Below are 14,739 nucleotides of genomic sequence, written 5' to 3'. Positions count from 1 at the left end.
ATACATATGTATATAAGCATCTGTTTATAAAGTTAACATGATATGCAGCATATCAGCAATGATTGTTCCCATTTTCAAAAACAAACAAAAACAATTTAGCTTTCAAATAAGAAACTTTTATTGTCAACCTCAAATAATGACATGATAGAAGACAGAGGAACCCGACCACAAAAAAAAGTATCCCCTGGTGTTATTTAATATTCATGTAATAGAACATTCAGAACATTTTTACGATACGATTTGTTCATAATTACAGTGCTCCACAAAATAGAGAATAAAAATGAATACAGACTGAGAAAGAGGCAAGAGATCTTTGAGTCCCGTCACTGAGAGTCTCTCAAAAGAAACAAACGCCACGACCGTGACAACAAACCTGAGCATCAACACTTTCCGATCTTCATGTTAAATACACACTGCGATGGAGGCAGAGCACAACCAATAATTTAAAAATGTCTCTATCAAACCATGCGAACAAACATAAACGAGTAATCCTGTCACATTTAAACGAACGACTAATTCTAAATGTCGTCCCACAGAACTGACTCAAATGTGATTCCCTTTGACCTCTGCCCTCCAGAGCTCCAGCACTCTCTTCCTGTTAGTTTCATCAGTGCTCTACAGTTTCCAGGGAGGCCTGAACTCAGAAATAGGGAGTGGAGTGCAGTGTGTCGTCTCAAAGTTTCGCATATACTTTCGTGCCTGAGAGAGAGGAAAGTCGCATTAGATTGATGACCTATTATATAGAGAGAGAGAAGGAGTAGCATTTTTATTTACTGGGTATACTCTTATTTTTGTAACATACCAGGAATAGAGCAAGCTGCCTTCGGCCCTCGAGTGTCATGTCTTCACCTGAAACAAAAGACAGAAGACCAGATCACCAAGTGTCAAATGTTTGTCTTGTTTTAAGCAGAAACTGTAGCCATAGTGATGGAAGTCACTGCTTAACTTCCTCGTTTCTATCACACCAGCCCATTTAAGCTCTGGACGTTAGCATGGCTACTGTGTGTGAAGCACGTACCAACACTCCAGGGGAACAGGGTCTCTCTGTCTGTCTGATAGGACTGCAGCACAGACAAGCACCAATCATCATCCACCTCATAGCCTGTGCACACAGATTCTGAGGAACAATGACGCACTTTTAAACATTCTGCTTAATAGAGCCAAATCAAACAGAGGAAGCAGAACAAACCAATCTACAAATTCTGGCTGATACCGACGACATCAGAATTCTTTTCATATTAGAGTTCATAACTGCCACTATGGCCAATGTTAATGCAGGGGTTTTCAAACTTTCTAATTCTCAAATGATTATCCTCTTGGAACCACTTCTGGAATTATAAAAAGACAGCTATATTTATGTACAATATAAAGACAATTTATATTGTACAAAAAAATATAAATGATGAAATCTTGAATTATCTGGAAAATATTTATAAAACAGATTAAACAGACACTATCTGTTTTCTATCTACAATGATTAATGTCAGATGTGCAAACATGAAAGAAAATATGGCTGTCAACTTAATAAAATAACTATGATTAATCTGATGATTTTTGACCAGTCAAAACCAAGCACCAAGCAAAATGAAACCATAATGTCATAAATTCTGTATATTCTAACTGATATTACTTATTCATTTTTATACTTTTCCACTCCTTGGAACCCAGTTTGAAAAACCCTGTTAAAATAAATAAAATTAACTAAAACTAAAAATAAATCAGGGTTTTACATGCTACATATCAGGCATATGCCACATAGTAAAGAAAAAGATAAATTAAATTTATATAAATTAATTCATTAATATACTCAACCTCCCATATTAAGGAATTGAAAATGTATATTAATATTAATACATATTTCCATAAAATATTATTTTTCAATAATGACTAAGAGAATAAAAATGTATTTAATATTATTAATTTTAACATTAAGATTAATAATCTATATTACTTATAAAATTAGTAATATTATCCACTTCTAATATTAACCAAGAGAAAAAATATTAATTATTATTAATATTAATAAATAATACAAAATGTTCAAGGCCCAAAAAATTGTCCATGTGATATCAGGGGTTCAACCTTAATTTTATGAAACTACGAAAATCTTTTTTGTATGCAAAGAAAACAAAAATAACGACATGGACTATTTTGTCCTTACAACCTTTCCTTGAATGTGGTAGTTGCATTACTGTCTATGCAGGGTCAGAAAGCTCTCAGTTTTCATCAAACATATCTTTTCATAAGAGGTCTTTTCATTTTTGAGTGAACTAACCCCTTAAAATTAACTATAAAAGCACACCTTCTTCAATCTGTGTCCCTGCTGCAAGCCACTGCCTGACTGCTCTGAGAGCGTCCTCTGTCATGACTTTAGGATACCTGAGAGACAGAGAAGGAGAGATGAAACCAACTGACAGGGCAGAACCAGATGAAGCAGTTTGTGTAATTTGGGTCTGACCTGTACTGGAGTAGTTTGAGCAACAGGTCATTCCCTCTGTTAGACATGATGTCTTCTGGACCCCTGTATCAAAACAAAATACATGCCATGTCAAGAGCAACAACAAATCACTTTTGCCTTCGCAAGCATCAATGTGTTCATCTGTGTCCGGGATAACTCACGTGGTTGTGATGATTTCATCTTTGGTCCTTCTGATCAATAACACTGGCCCCTGGTACCTGAAGTGAGAGCCAAAGTATTTAGATGATGCTCAAACTGTTAACTTTTTGTTTTACTATTAAAGGGATAGTTCACCCAAAAAGGAAAATTCTGTCATTAAATGGGAGGGTCAGAGAGCTCTCAGAATGCATCAAAAATATCTTAATCTGTGTTCTGAAGATGAACGAAGGTCTTACAGGTTTGGAACGACATGAGGGTGAGTAATTAATGATAGAATTTTTATTTTTGGGTGAACTATCCCTTTAAATAAATCATAATAAAGGTGACTAACTTGCAGAGCTGTTCAGCGTTGTTCAGGTTCATGTACTGCCTCACTGTATGGGTGACCAAGGGTCCTGCGGAATGGAAACAAACGTATTCGTTCATTCATATTTTGGGTCGCTCTTTAGAGAACTGAGTAGAAATTAAAAGAATAAAACACTCACTCCAGCTGTCAGGCATGACCTTTAGCGCAAGTGGTAAAAGGTCATCAAATGAGGCATCTAGAACCAGAGCTCGGATCTCTGGATAAGACATCACAGCCCAACTGGCTAAAATAGAGCAACATATTAAGAATGAAAACAAATAAATCTTTTTTTTTCTGTTGTGGTGGATCAGTGTTTCCTGATCAGTGATTGGCTGGTTTGCTGGTGTGGGATTGTTTACCTGTGAAGCCCCCTATTGACCAGGCGTATACAATAATGTCATTCAACTGGAAGCCCAGTTTGTGCAGGGCAAACTGAATGACGACGTCCATCGCATTTGCCTCGTTTTGAGGAAATGGAACTCCCTGAAAAAGTAGAAGAGAAAAAAAAAAAAAAAAAAAAAAGGGTACACAGAGGGTTCCATCCATTTTACATTTTAGATAAAACATACAAATACAACATTACTTGTGGCATTAATTGTGTGCCGTTATGCCAAGGTCAGTGTGAGGAACAGATGGGGTGATGTTGACTTACTGTACTGCCGCCAAACCCTGGGTGATTCCAGCCCAACACTGAATATCCACCTGTAAACACAAGAGAGGAAACAGTTTGACATGCTTCTAGTGCTTTAATGTTAAAAAATAACACAGACACATTGAGCCGCAAACATTTACCTTCCAGTGGTGTGTTCATGCAGCCGACCTCATAGAATCCTGCGTTTCCCTCGCAGCAGATCACCTGTGATGCACATTATATCAGCATTGGAAAGTGGCTAGAGGAAATGTTATTGCAATATACTATTTCTTTCCCTTTCCTCTGTTGTGTAGTGTGTACATTTACTTCACACTATAAACGTTCTTACCAGAGTTTTTCCGGCTTGTCCTCCATCTTTCCTCCGGTCTACAAACATGGTGTCAATCTCATTCCCATCACAAGCCACCAGTTTGTTCCGCTGACCTTCATACTGAACATAAACACACATATAATCCATATACTGTATATACTGTTCAAATTCAGAGTCAGTGTGATTTTTTTTTAATGAAATAAATTAGTACTTTTATTTAGCCAGGATTCATTCAACTGATCAAAAGGAAAGTCATTTATAATGTGACAAAAGATTTCCATTTAACAACTGCTGTTCTTTTGAAACTAATATTAATCGAAAAATCGAAATAAATGCATCACAGTTTCCACAAAAATATTAAGCAGCAGAAATATTAAGTAGCACAACTATTTTAAACATTGATAATAGCAAATCAGCATGTTGGAACAATTTCTGAAGAATCATGTGACACTGAAGACCGCAGTAACTATGCTGAAAATTCAGCTTTGCCATCACTGGAATAAATTACATTTTAAAATATACTGTATTGAAAAAAAATTCTTAAAAATATTCCTATTTAAATGTATTACTGTATTTTAAATGCAGCCTTGATGAGCATAAGAGACATTTTCAAAATCATTTCAAAAACAATATACTGAATAAGGAATTTCTAAATATTTTTCAAAGAAATTGACAACTATATAGAAAGTGTACAGTATATGCATTTATCAGTGTAAATATAATTCAAGCCAAACACGGTAACTCTCAAATTGATTTTTTGAATAATACAACCTACATGCTGTTTTATGGAATTTTCTGCAAAAAAAAAAATTACCGAATAAGAACGTTTTCCTGAGAAGTGATTTGAATGTGTTGCAGTATGGGTTTGTACTTGTGTGTGTGTTACCTCTTCTACGAGTCTGGCCTGGCCCTGCTGTAACATGGGTCTCATGGCCTTCTGCAGAAGACCCACTGAGCCCGGGTACAGCATCCTCCGGCCGAACGAGTGCACTATCAGATAACTACACAAAACACACACACAAATATGAGAACCTATGCTGGTGGTGATCTCTAATCTAAACCTATGTATCTGTACAACCCTAACAATAAAGTAAAAGTAAATCACTGCAAATCTGTCAATGTATTATCGCACACTCTAACCTTAAGATGTGGCATGGTAGTGTGCGAACTGAATTTAGCACACTGTTTGCTGCTCCTCTGTGTTTCGGCTCTGGCCTCAGCAGGGACACGCCACCTTTAGACAGCTTCCTGCAGTCAGAGGAAGTGCAAGAACATTAGAAACATGCACACATCTCAAGAGTTAGCCGATGACACCCAATTAAAGCAAACCCCTCTAAAACTCAAAGACCAAGAGAAAGAGAGAAACAGATTTTACTTACGGACTACTGACTTCTTTCCAGCTGAAATCTACTGGCCAGTGTTTGAAGTCAAAGTCAAAACATGCAAGTTTTTTCTGAATGGGACAGAATCGATATTCATTTAATGGACTCGTTAAAGCAAAGCTCTATGGGAATGTTCCTATTAAGATACAGCTGCGGTCTCACCTTGTTGTTAGGCGTGTTGTTCTTCCTGGTTTCCTCCAGTATGGAGATGAACTGAAGGTACTCTGGGTTTCTCCAGCGTCCCCAACCTAACAACAGCACAGCGGTAAAAACACAAGCAAGCACAATTCATGTTTAACCTACAGCTGTATTAAATGTTAGTTTACAACAGAGTGAATGTACTTAAAGTACAAATATCAACTATAAAAGTATGGTAATTAAACAGACAAACATTACTAATAAATACACAATGAAAGTAAAATATTGTCACCTCTCAGACAGGCCACTCCTATCAGACAGACCAGCGCTGTGCCAACATACTGACTGAGAGGAGCCAGCTTACTGCTGCAGATGTACCCTACAACATATTAATCATCTCTGATCAACAGCACACAATACCTCACCACATTATTTATTATTCATTAATAAATATTGTTCAAAGCTCAACAAGAATGGCCAGACGTGAAAGAGTCATGCAAACTGCCATTTTTTGTTTTCTGTGATTTTAAATGTTGTTTTGGTAGTTCAATTCAGCTTCTTTAAATGTGTAAATGAGGTTTGTTGAATCACAAGAGTGACTTCGAGGCATCAGTTAGAACTGGTTGAAAAGTAAAAGTAAATCAGACCATCACATGCCATTTCCACCAATGTTTGTGGTTGTGATAGCTTTTATGGATTTACATTATAGATGTGTTATCACAGCCTTCATGTAAATTAGCCTTAAATAACACCTAATGTTTACTACGTGTAGGTAAAAACTTCACATAAAGCTTGCTAATAATATTTGCATGTTCTATTTATTATTAGGTGTAATATGTGTCTAGTAATGGTAAAAGGGTTACATTTAATGAAAGTTTCAACAGATAGAAATGTCAAAATGTAACACGGGGCATTAGGGGTCAAGCTTTTCTCTATTGTTCTCAAACAGTGGAGCCTATGGTACAAATAATATATTATGAATATCACTGCTTGGGTTTCTGATTTTGAAAAACAATACATATCAGTTTTCGCGGTGGAAAAATTTGGAAACACTGGCTCAGCTGGGGCAGCAGAATAAATTATTTTAAATAAAGTAATTATTTTAATCTGCATAAATCATATAATCTGTTATGTTATTTCATTATCATCGTAACCTAACAATATCAAATACAGTTAACAGTGCTTGATTGTCATTTAAATTACACAATTATTACAGCATGCCATTAACCACATCGTTGTAAGGCGCAGACTCTCTCATGCAAGAGAACAGCAAAGACAACAAGAAAACAACACACTCTCGAACCACAATACACGGCATTGATGCTAAAATATCAATAAGATATACAATACAACCATAATCACATAACTTCTTCATACTGGATATAAAATTAAAATACAGTATGTGGACTGCATTGTATGTACCTCATTCAGTACTTAATATTACACTTGGACCATAACCTCTTTGATTCAGATATTCGAATGCTCAAATTAAACAAGATCATACCTTAGTCATGATGTAAAAGAGCTTATTCAGTTTGTAAACTACAGCACATCTCATTCACAACCTGAACATCAGTGCTCTTCAGGTCTGAAACCTCTTATGAACCAGACTAAAAATACATACAGCACTACTGTGAGAGCATTAGCCTGTGACTCATATGATATGATTACACCTGCTGAACGTAACATTAAGTCTGAACCAATCAACAACTGCTTATATAATGACATTAAGATCTGCATGCAGAAATGCACAATATTTTGTATATTATTTATAGTGCTGTCAAATGATTAATAAAAAGTTTTTGTTTATATATGTAATGTGTACTGTGTAGCATTTTGACCAATCAGACACAATTTTGCATTTGATTTAACAAATCCATTAGTTATTAGATTAACAAATGGTCACAGACCCCCCCCTCACCCAATACACATACAGGTGCTGGTATGTCGGTCAACGACTCCAGGCCCCTGGTTCCATGGCAACCCATCTGATAACACTTGTGATAACACTTGTTTTATTGCTCAATGGAATGCGGGTAGAGCAACACTTCCTCTTAGGAAAGACACATTACTAGGGCTGTAACGTCCCAGTCGATTAGTCGATTAATTGGTCGATACGGTCTGGTTCGACCAAAAATCTGATTGGTCGATTTTTTGCCGCGCTCATTTCATCAGTTTGGCAGCGCTCATTTCATCAGGTGGAAAGCACTAATTGCTAATGGGGGTGTTTTCAGAGCACCCCTGTTTCACAGGTAACAGTCTGTTTTCAGAACACCCCCATTATTTTCACTTTTTTGGATTAGCCCAACCCACTGGAGAAGAGAGACAGATAAGTAGGCTTTAGAAGGTTTGATGCTGAATATTATTTATTTAATAATAAGCTAGTGGACTCAGCGGTTTGGAACACATATCAATATACATCAGTCCTATTCTAACATGTCAACAACAAAAAAAATCGACAGTGTGGCAGCATTTTGTTAAACTTAATAACGGGAAAAAGGTTGAATGCAAAGTTTGCAAGCAACAGTTTGCCTTCCACAGCTCGACGACAAACATGACGTATCATCTGAAAGCGGTAAGCTAACTTGTCTGCGTTAGGTTGCCCTGTCTGTTTTTGAGTAGGCTACATGAACATATCAGAATTGGCATATTTCAATTTGTTTATTTAATTGTTTTTACATTATTTCGTTTTGGACATTAATCAAATGTTATAATTTTGCACATTTATTTAAAGTATTATTGGATTTGGGCACTTTATTTGTATTTGTTGTAGCCTAACGCGCAATTGCGCTGTGCGCACTGTTTGTGTTAGTTTTGAGCCTAAGATGCTTTATTTTTCAGTTATGCACTTTATTTGGTTTCTGCTCTTGTTTGTTTAATAAATAGTCTTTTTTTATTAAAGTGGACGCGCCTTTTGTGTTTATTAAGAGTAAAAGCTTTAAGTCTATTCGTGTCTCAGCCGCGAAGCTGAGCTCTTATGTTCAGCCTCGCTCTGTGCGAGCTGCGCAGAGCGGCTGAAATGATAGTGTCTGACAGTTATACTTATAACATATGACAAAAATAATTTTCTAAATTATGTTGCACATTCCTCAAAAGTCCTTGTGATATCACTAGTTGACAACATAGTACTGTTTTCAGAAATCACAGGCTATGATATTGCGCAGGTGCACGTGATGCACCGCTGTCAGAGACGACAGACTCGTGTGTCAGACTCATTTCAGTGCAAAATAATTAGGTCAAAAACGATTTAATATACTACAAATAGCCTATTAGTTTTTTATTTTTATTTATAATTAATTTAGGCAGACAACAAGGCTACCAAGTACTGAGCACAGTGCGTATCTAATTAATGTAACGTACGTTTTATTTTTCTCCACAACGTCATTTTTAATCGATTTTTAGTCGAAAGTTTCAGGACTTCAGTCGACCAAGATTTTCTTTGGTTGATTACAGCCCTACACATTACGTCATAAAATAGAATCTTCTCTAATTAATTAATAGAAAAAACTTTCTTTGAATGAACACACATATCTTCAGGTCATTGTGTATATTATTACTGTTCTTGTATATGTTTTTGTGTATAGTACACGGTTTTCTGCATGCTTATGATAGATCACTAGGTAATATCACTTTAGCTGCATCATGTTTAGTCTCTATCAATTCGTCTTCGGATGATCTAATTGAGAGTGAATATTACATGTCGATACCTATGCAACATATTAGTGTCCTAAGAATCTTTAGAAGTTTGTGCATTAACCCAGGCAAATTACCTATGCAAATTACCATGTTCAGAGACAAAGGGCCGTAAAACTTTCCCTCCAAAAATCCTGGACTCCATTGGGTATTTGACACACCAGAGGTGTGACCTCTATAGCAGATAAGCTGTCACTTCAGAGATGCCCAAGCAGTCTGCGGTTTTGTTAGATCCTAAGAGGATGTGAGCTAGAACTTTTTCTGGACCCTCTTAAGTTTTTGTGTCTTTCCATTCAACCAAGCTCCTTGGACCTCAGCAGATCTCTTTCTTAGCTCTTTTTTTCCATTCAATACTTGGAAGAACATTTCTACCTGAGAACATCTTTGGAATTCATCACTCTTCAACCCGGAAGAACGTGATCGGGAGTCCAAAACTTAAGACTTTCCAAAACCATTAAGACTTTCATCTGAGACTGCATTCCGGACACCCGACCCGACCAAAGGCAGTGCAAGTATAACATTTAACTAAACGAAACAGAGGTTTAGTATAAGTTATAGACCCCATTATAAATGGCGCTGATGGTTTTACTCGGGTGGTTAAATGACTTTCTCCATAACTGCATTCTCTGGTTTTCCTGATGGTTTCATCCATCAACGCTCATTAGCCTTTCCCATGTTTGTTAGACTAGTCTGCGTTAGTGTTTAGTTAATAAAAGTTGTGTGCACAAATTACATGAGTTTCTGATTCTGCCTTGCATATTAAATGTCCCTTTACGATTTGACCCTTGCTACATGCTCTAATGCATTAATAGGAAAGTATTTTCTGTGGCCAAGGAAATACCCTTTCTTAGAGTTGATACAAACTTACACTGAATGTTCCCTGGACGGACAGATCAGCTGATGGCAATTTAATTCTGCGACAGTTATTACTGTAAGCTGATATAAATAATTGTAATTAATCAATTATTTATATACAATTCCCTTTTGAGCTTATAAATTGTTACAACTGTGTATATTTATTATGTATATATAAACACACACACACACACACACACACAATCTTTAAAAAAAAAAAATATATATATATATTTACATGTACTTACATGCACAAATTTATATTCATATAATCTATATTATATAAATATTTAATATATAAACATACAATTTTTCTTAAATATATACATGCATGTATTTATATATAAATAATAAATACACAGTACACACATTATGTAAACAAAAACTTCTATTTTGGATGCGATTAATAATTTGACAGCACTAAATATTTACATAGTAACAAAATGGAAACAAAAATAAAAATGTATTACTGCATGTATAATACACTTTTTATTTGTAGGTGTATTGGACAGTAGAATTATAATTTTAGCACATAAAAAATAGGTTTGTGGTTATATGATAGTATATGTGGTTATATTTTACCTTTCCTATAGAGATAACAGAGGAGCAGTGGAGAACTGTAGTAGGACAGAGACCACAGCACTGAGGCCTGAAGGACAACACATGACAGTGATTAAACTTCACATTACAAAACCTTTGGGCTGTTTCTTTTTTAACATTTGATCACTACACCAACTGCAGAAAAATGTGCAATGAAACTGTGATCACATACCCAACCGAGGATGCTGTCTGTGTGTCTCTCCAAACCTCTGGGCTGATAATTCCAGCCCTACATAAGATAAAGACATGCCCGTTATGAGTTTGATGTATCTTTACAAAAGTTTGCCATGGTGACCATAGTTTCTATACTTATTAATACCACAAACATTACAAAAAAAACTGGTCACTTGGTTTTAGATACAGACCAAAAATAGGTTTGACGGACACAATGTACTCGCGTATCTACTCGTCAACAGTTCACTGTATTCATTTCTTTTGTTTTTGGTATCATTATTTTTCACATTAAAACAATTCATTCCACAAGAAAACATTTTATGTCTTAAACACATGAAAATACATTTTTTAAATAGTTTTAATTTATATCCCAAGACAACTAGTAGGCTATTAGTTCTAGAATATCATTATTTATGCTGTTCCTCTTAATGTTATAAAAAGTATTCAACATCCATATAGTGTGTTTTTACAGTTATAGTGCTGATTATGCTATTTATTGACACAAATTTGCTACAGTGAAATACGTGACCCTGGACCACAAAACCAGTCATAAGGGCAAGTTTTTTGAAATTGAGAAATTGAATAAATAAGCTTTCCATTGATGTATGGTTTGTTAGGATAGGACAATATTTATCCGAGATACAACTATTTGAAAATCTGGAATCTGAAAAATAAAAATAGAGAAAATCGCCTTTAAAGTTGTCCAAATGAAGTCCTTAGCAATGCATATTACTAGTCAAAAATTAAGTTTTGATGCATTTACGGTAGGAAATTTACAAACTATTTTCATGGAACATGATCTTTACTTAATATCCTAATGATTTTTGGCATAAAAGAAAAATCAACAATTCCATACAATGTATTTTTGGCTATTGCTACAAATATACCCCAGCGACTTAAGACTGGTTTTGTGGTCCAGGGTCACATAACTAAAAGTAATCAAACAAAAACAGGAAAAAAATTACTAGACATGAAAACATTTAGATAAATATAGATGGTTACAAGAATATCTGTCAGTCTCGATTTAGTTTTAGCCAATACAATGTTAAACAAACAAACTATATATATATATATATATATATATATATATATATATATATATATATAATTTTTTTGAGGGAGAGCCTACTGTATAAATTATTTATTTTACAGTAGTAAAAACAAAAAAAGTTTCCTTTGTATTTTAAATGGTGTGAGACTATCAGTTATTCCGTTATTTTTGCAACAGTCCAAGTATGATTCGTAGCAATGACAAATGCCAGATGTCTAAACCAAATAGAAACAGAATAAAAAGGCCATAATTCGGCGCATGGCTGCGATAATAATGTTGTTATGGTTGTGCTCCTCATGAAGATGACTGCCCTGTCACTCGACCATTAGAGATCAGCGCTCTTCAGTTAGCAAACAGCTCTCTGTCAGTGGATGTGTCGCAAACCGAGTGAGCTGCCTATCTAGAGAGTGTTTTAGGACATCACTTGAACTTATTCCAAACGTTCGGATCAAATCAAATCGCGTATGATGATCAAATGCTGTCTAGATAGGCAGCTCACTAGGATTTGAGACACCCCAATAGCACAATAATGCACTTCCGCACATTCTTGCGGGACTGATCTCAGCAGTGCTTCAAGGCTATGGCTCAGTTTAAAGGGGAATTTAGAGTCGTACCCTGCGGGGAGGTCTGCCGTCAGTACGTGTCTGGTCCGGTGAGCGGTGGATCCGATGTAGATTGGGCCCGAAAAGGCACCGGAGCCACATCCAGCTGGCCATTCTCACATCGGTCAGGAACTACGGCGGTCTGCGAGGATCAGAAGTACCACTTCTTCTTCTTCTTCTTTTTCGATTTTATGGCGGGTAGCACCAACATTAAGGTGCATTATCGCCACCTACTGTATTGGAGTGTGGACTAGAATTTACCCATTTCATTAAGTGAAGTGAAGTGAAATGACATTCAGCCAAGTATGGTGACCCATACTCGGAATTCGTGCTCTGCATTTAACCCATCCAACGTGCACACACACAGCAGTGAACACACACACACACACACACACACACACAGCAGTGAACACACACACACAGCAGTGAACACACACACGGAGCAGTGGGCAGCCATTTTATGCTGCAGCGCCCGGGGAGCAGTTGGGGGTTCGGTGCCTTGCTCAAGGGCACCTCAGTCGTGGTATTGAGTGGAGAGAGCGCTGGACATTCACTCCCCCCACCTGCAATTCCTGCCGGCCGGAGACTCGAACCCGCAACCTTTGGATTACAAGTCCGACTCTCTAACCATTAGGCCACGACTTAAAAAACAACAACAACAACAAATTTAAATTCTCTTAATCAGCTCTGTTCTCTTGAGATAAAGAAATAAACTCTCTAGTCCATAAGTAACTATATTTTTAATTCATCCATTCCCATCTTTCTAAGTTCATTTTTCATTATTTCTCGTTCATTTGTATACTTTTGACAAACACAAATAACATGTTCTACTGATTCTTCTACTCTACAGTGCTCACATAATCCTGTTGGATGTTTATTTATTATTTTTAAGGTTTTATTCAGCATAGTATGTCCAACCCTTAATCTTGTTCTAATATTTTCCTCTTTGGTGCTTCTTTTAGTTATCCTCACTACTCCTGCTACTTGTTGTATTTCATAAAGATGACATCCTGTATTTACTGTATCCCATTTATTTTGCCACTCCTTCGTTGTATATGCTTTAATTACTGCTTTTGCTTCATATTTACAAAGTGAAATATTCATGACCTCCTCATTTTCCAAAGCCTGTTTTGCTAAACTATCAACCTTTTCATAACCTTTTATCTCCCTATGAGCCGGTATCCACATAAATATTATCATGATGTTCATATTCTTAAATCTTTACAGATTTTCATATATCTCATTTACTATATCAGAAGTACTACTGTAGCGAAAGCGAAAATTAAAACCACATCACAGCCACGGCTTCGGCGTTCAGTGCATTTTTCTTTTCAGTGAAAAAGAGATTTTTTGTTTTACGAAGGAATATAACAGACACAATTACTCAAATAAATACATATATGCATACATCATAAAATGTTGCAATCAATAAATAAAATGGGATCGTATATAAGGTTAAATTATTTGTTCACCTGTCTAATGTATTTTTATTTGCTGAAAAAAGTCGTCTTTATAAATGTTTATTTTATGATGTGTTAATTTAAATTTGACATTGGACAAACAGATGTATTATAAACAAATATTATTTTATAATAAATAAATGTATCATAAAAGATAAAGTGTTTCAATGCACAAAATGTGATCATAACGCATTAAGTTTTATTTGCGCACATATTTTTTATTTTTATCAATCAATCAGTTTTTATTTTTGCTGAAACATGTCATGATATATTTATTTTATGTATACATATTGATGTACTTATTTTCAACACTGGATAAATATTTTATTATAAACAAACGGTATTTTAAAATACATATTTATAACACATAATATTTATATTTATATATTATATAATTATAAATATATATATAATTATGTTGTGGATAAGTATTTCAGTACTGAGTCAGGGCCAGTTATCAATTGCTATATGAGTTTAATGTAACATTACAAGACACAATATGTATATACTACTTAAATGGCAACCGTAGTTTTAAATTTACAGATATTTTCAAAGGTGTTTTCCACATATTGTGAATTATGCAATGTATTGTTTTGTGTTTTGGAGTTAAAATAAAGGTCTATAAACTTAACTTAAAATATCCCTATTTTACCTGCATAGTACCCTTTTTCCCCCACATATTTTCTTCTTACAGTGTACTATTATTGACATTATAAAAAACTGCTATTAAAAAGATACGAAAAAGTAAGAAAAGACAAATTTAGAAACAGTTTCTGAAAATCTCTGGCAGTTTTTGAAGCAGTGCCATACTAGTAACAAGAACAGTTAAGGGTCATAAGTTACGACACAAGTCACATAT

General features: G+C 35.3%; 1 protein-coding gene across 1 annotated transcript; it reads right to left on the bottom strand.

Annotated features, from left to right (window-relative positions):
- Positions 1–97: 97 nt before the first annotated feature.
- On the bottom strand, positions 98–12,616 carry LOC306887043 (phosphatidylserine lipase ABHD16A-like). Its single transcript, XM_079444511.1, has 20 exons — positions 12,433–12,616; positions 10,766–10,822; positions 10,576–10,642; positions 5,738–5,824; positions 5,470–5,555; positions 5,305–5,378; positions 5,066–5,173; positions 4,812–4,926; positions 3,944–4,045; positions 3,756–3,819; positions 3,616–3,665; positions 3,323–3,446; positions 3,103–3,207; positions 2,949–3,012; positions 2,620–2,676; positions 2,459–2,521; positions 2,303–2,379; positions 1,019–1,117; positions 803–849; positions 98–699 (listed from the first exon to the last, which is right to left on the bottom strand). Exons 1-20 carry the CDS (start codon positions 12,532–12,534, stop codon positions 616–618), a joined length of 1,632 nt encoding a protein of 543 aa, XP_079300637.1. The 5' UTR covers positions 12,535–12,616; the 3' UTR covers positions 98–615.
- Positions 12,617–14,739: the final 2,123 nt, after the last annotated feature.

The sequence above is a fragment of the Barbus barbus genome, assembly GCF_936440315.1.
Source record: "Barbus barbus genome assembly, chromosome: 21".
In the NCBI taxonomy this organism is placed as follows: domain Eukaryota; kingdom Metazoa; phylum Chordata; class Actinopteri; order Cypriniformes; family Cyprinidae; genus Barbus; species Barbus barbus.
Note: the sequence above shows the minus strand (reverse complement) of the source record. Positions and strands in the feature narration are given on the sequence as shown.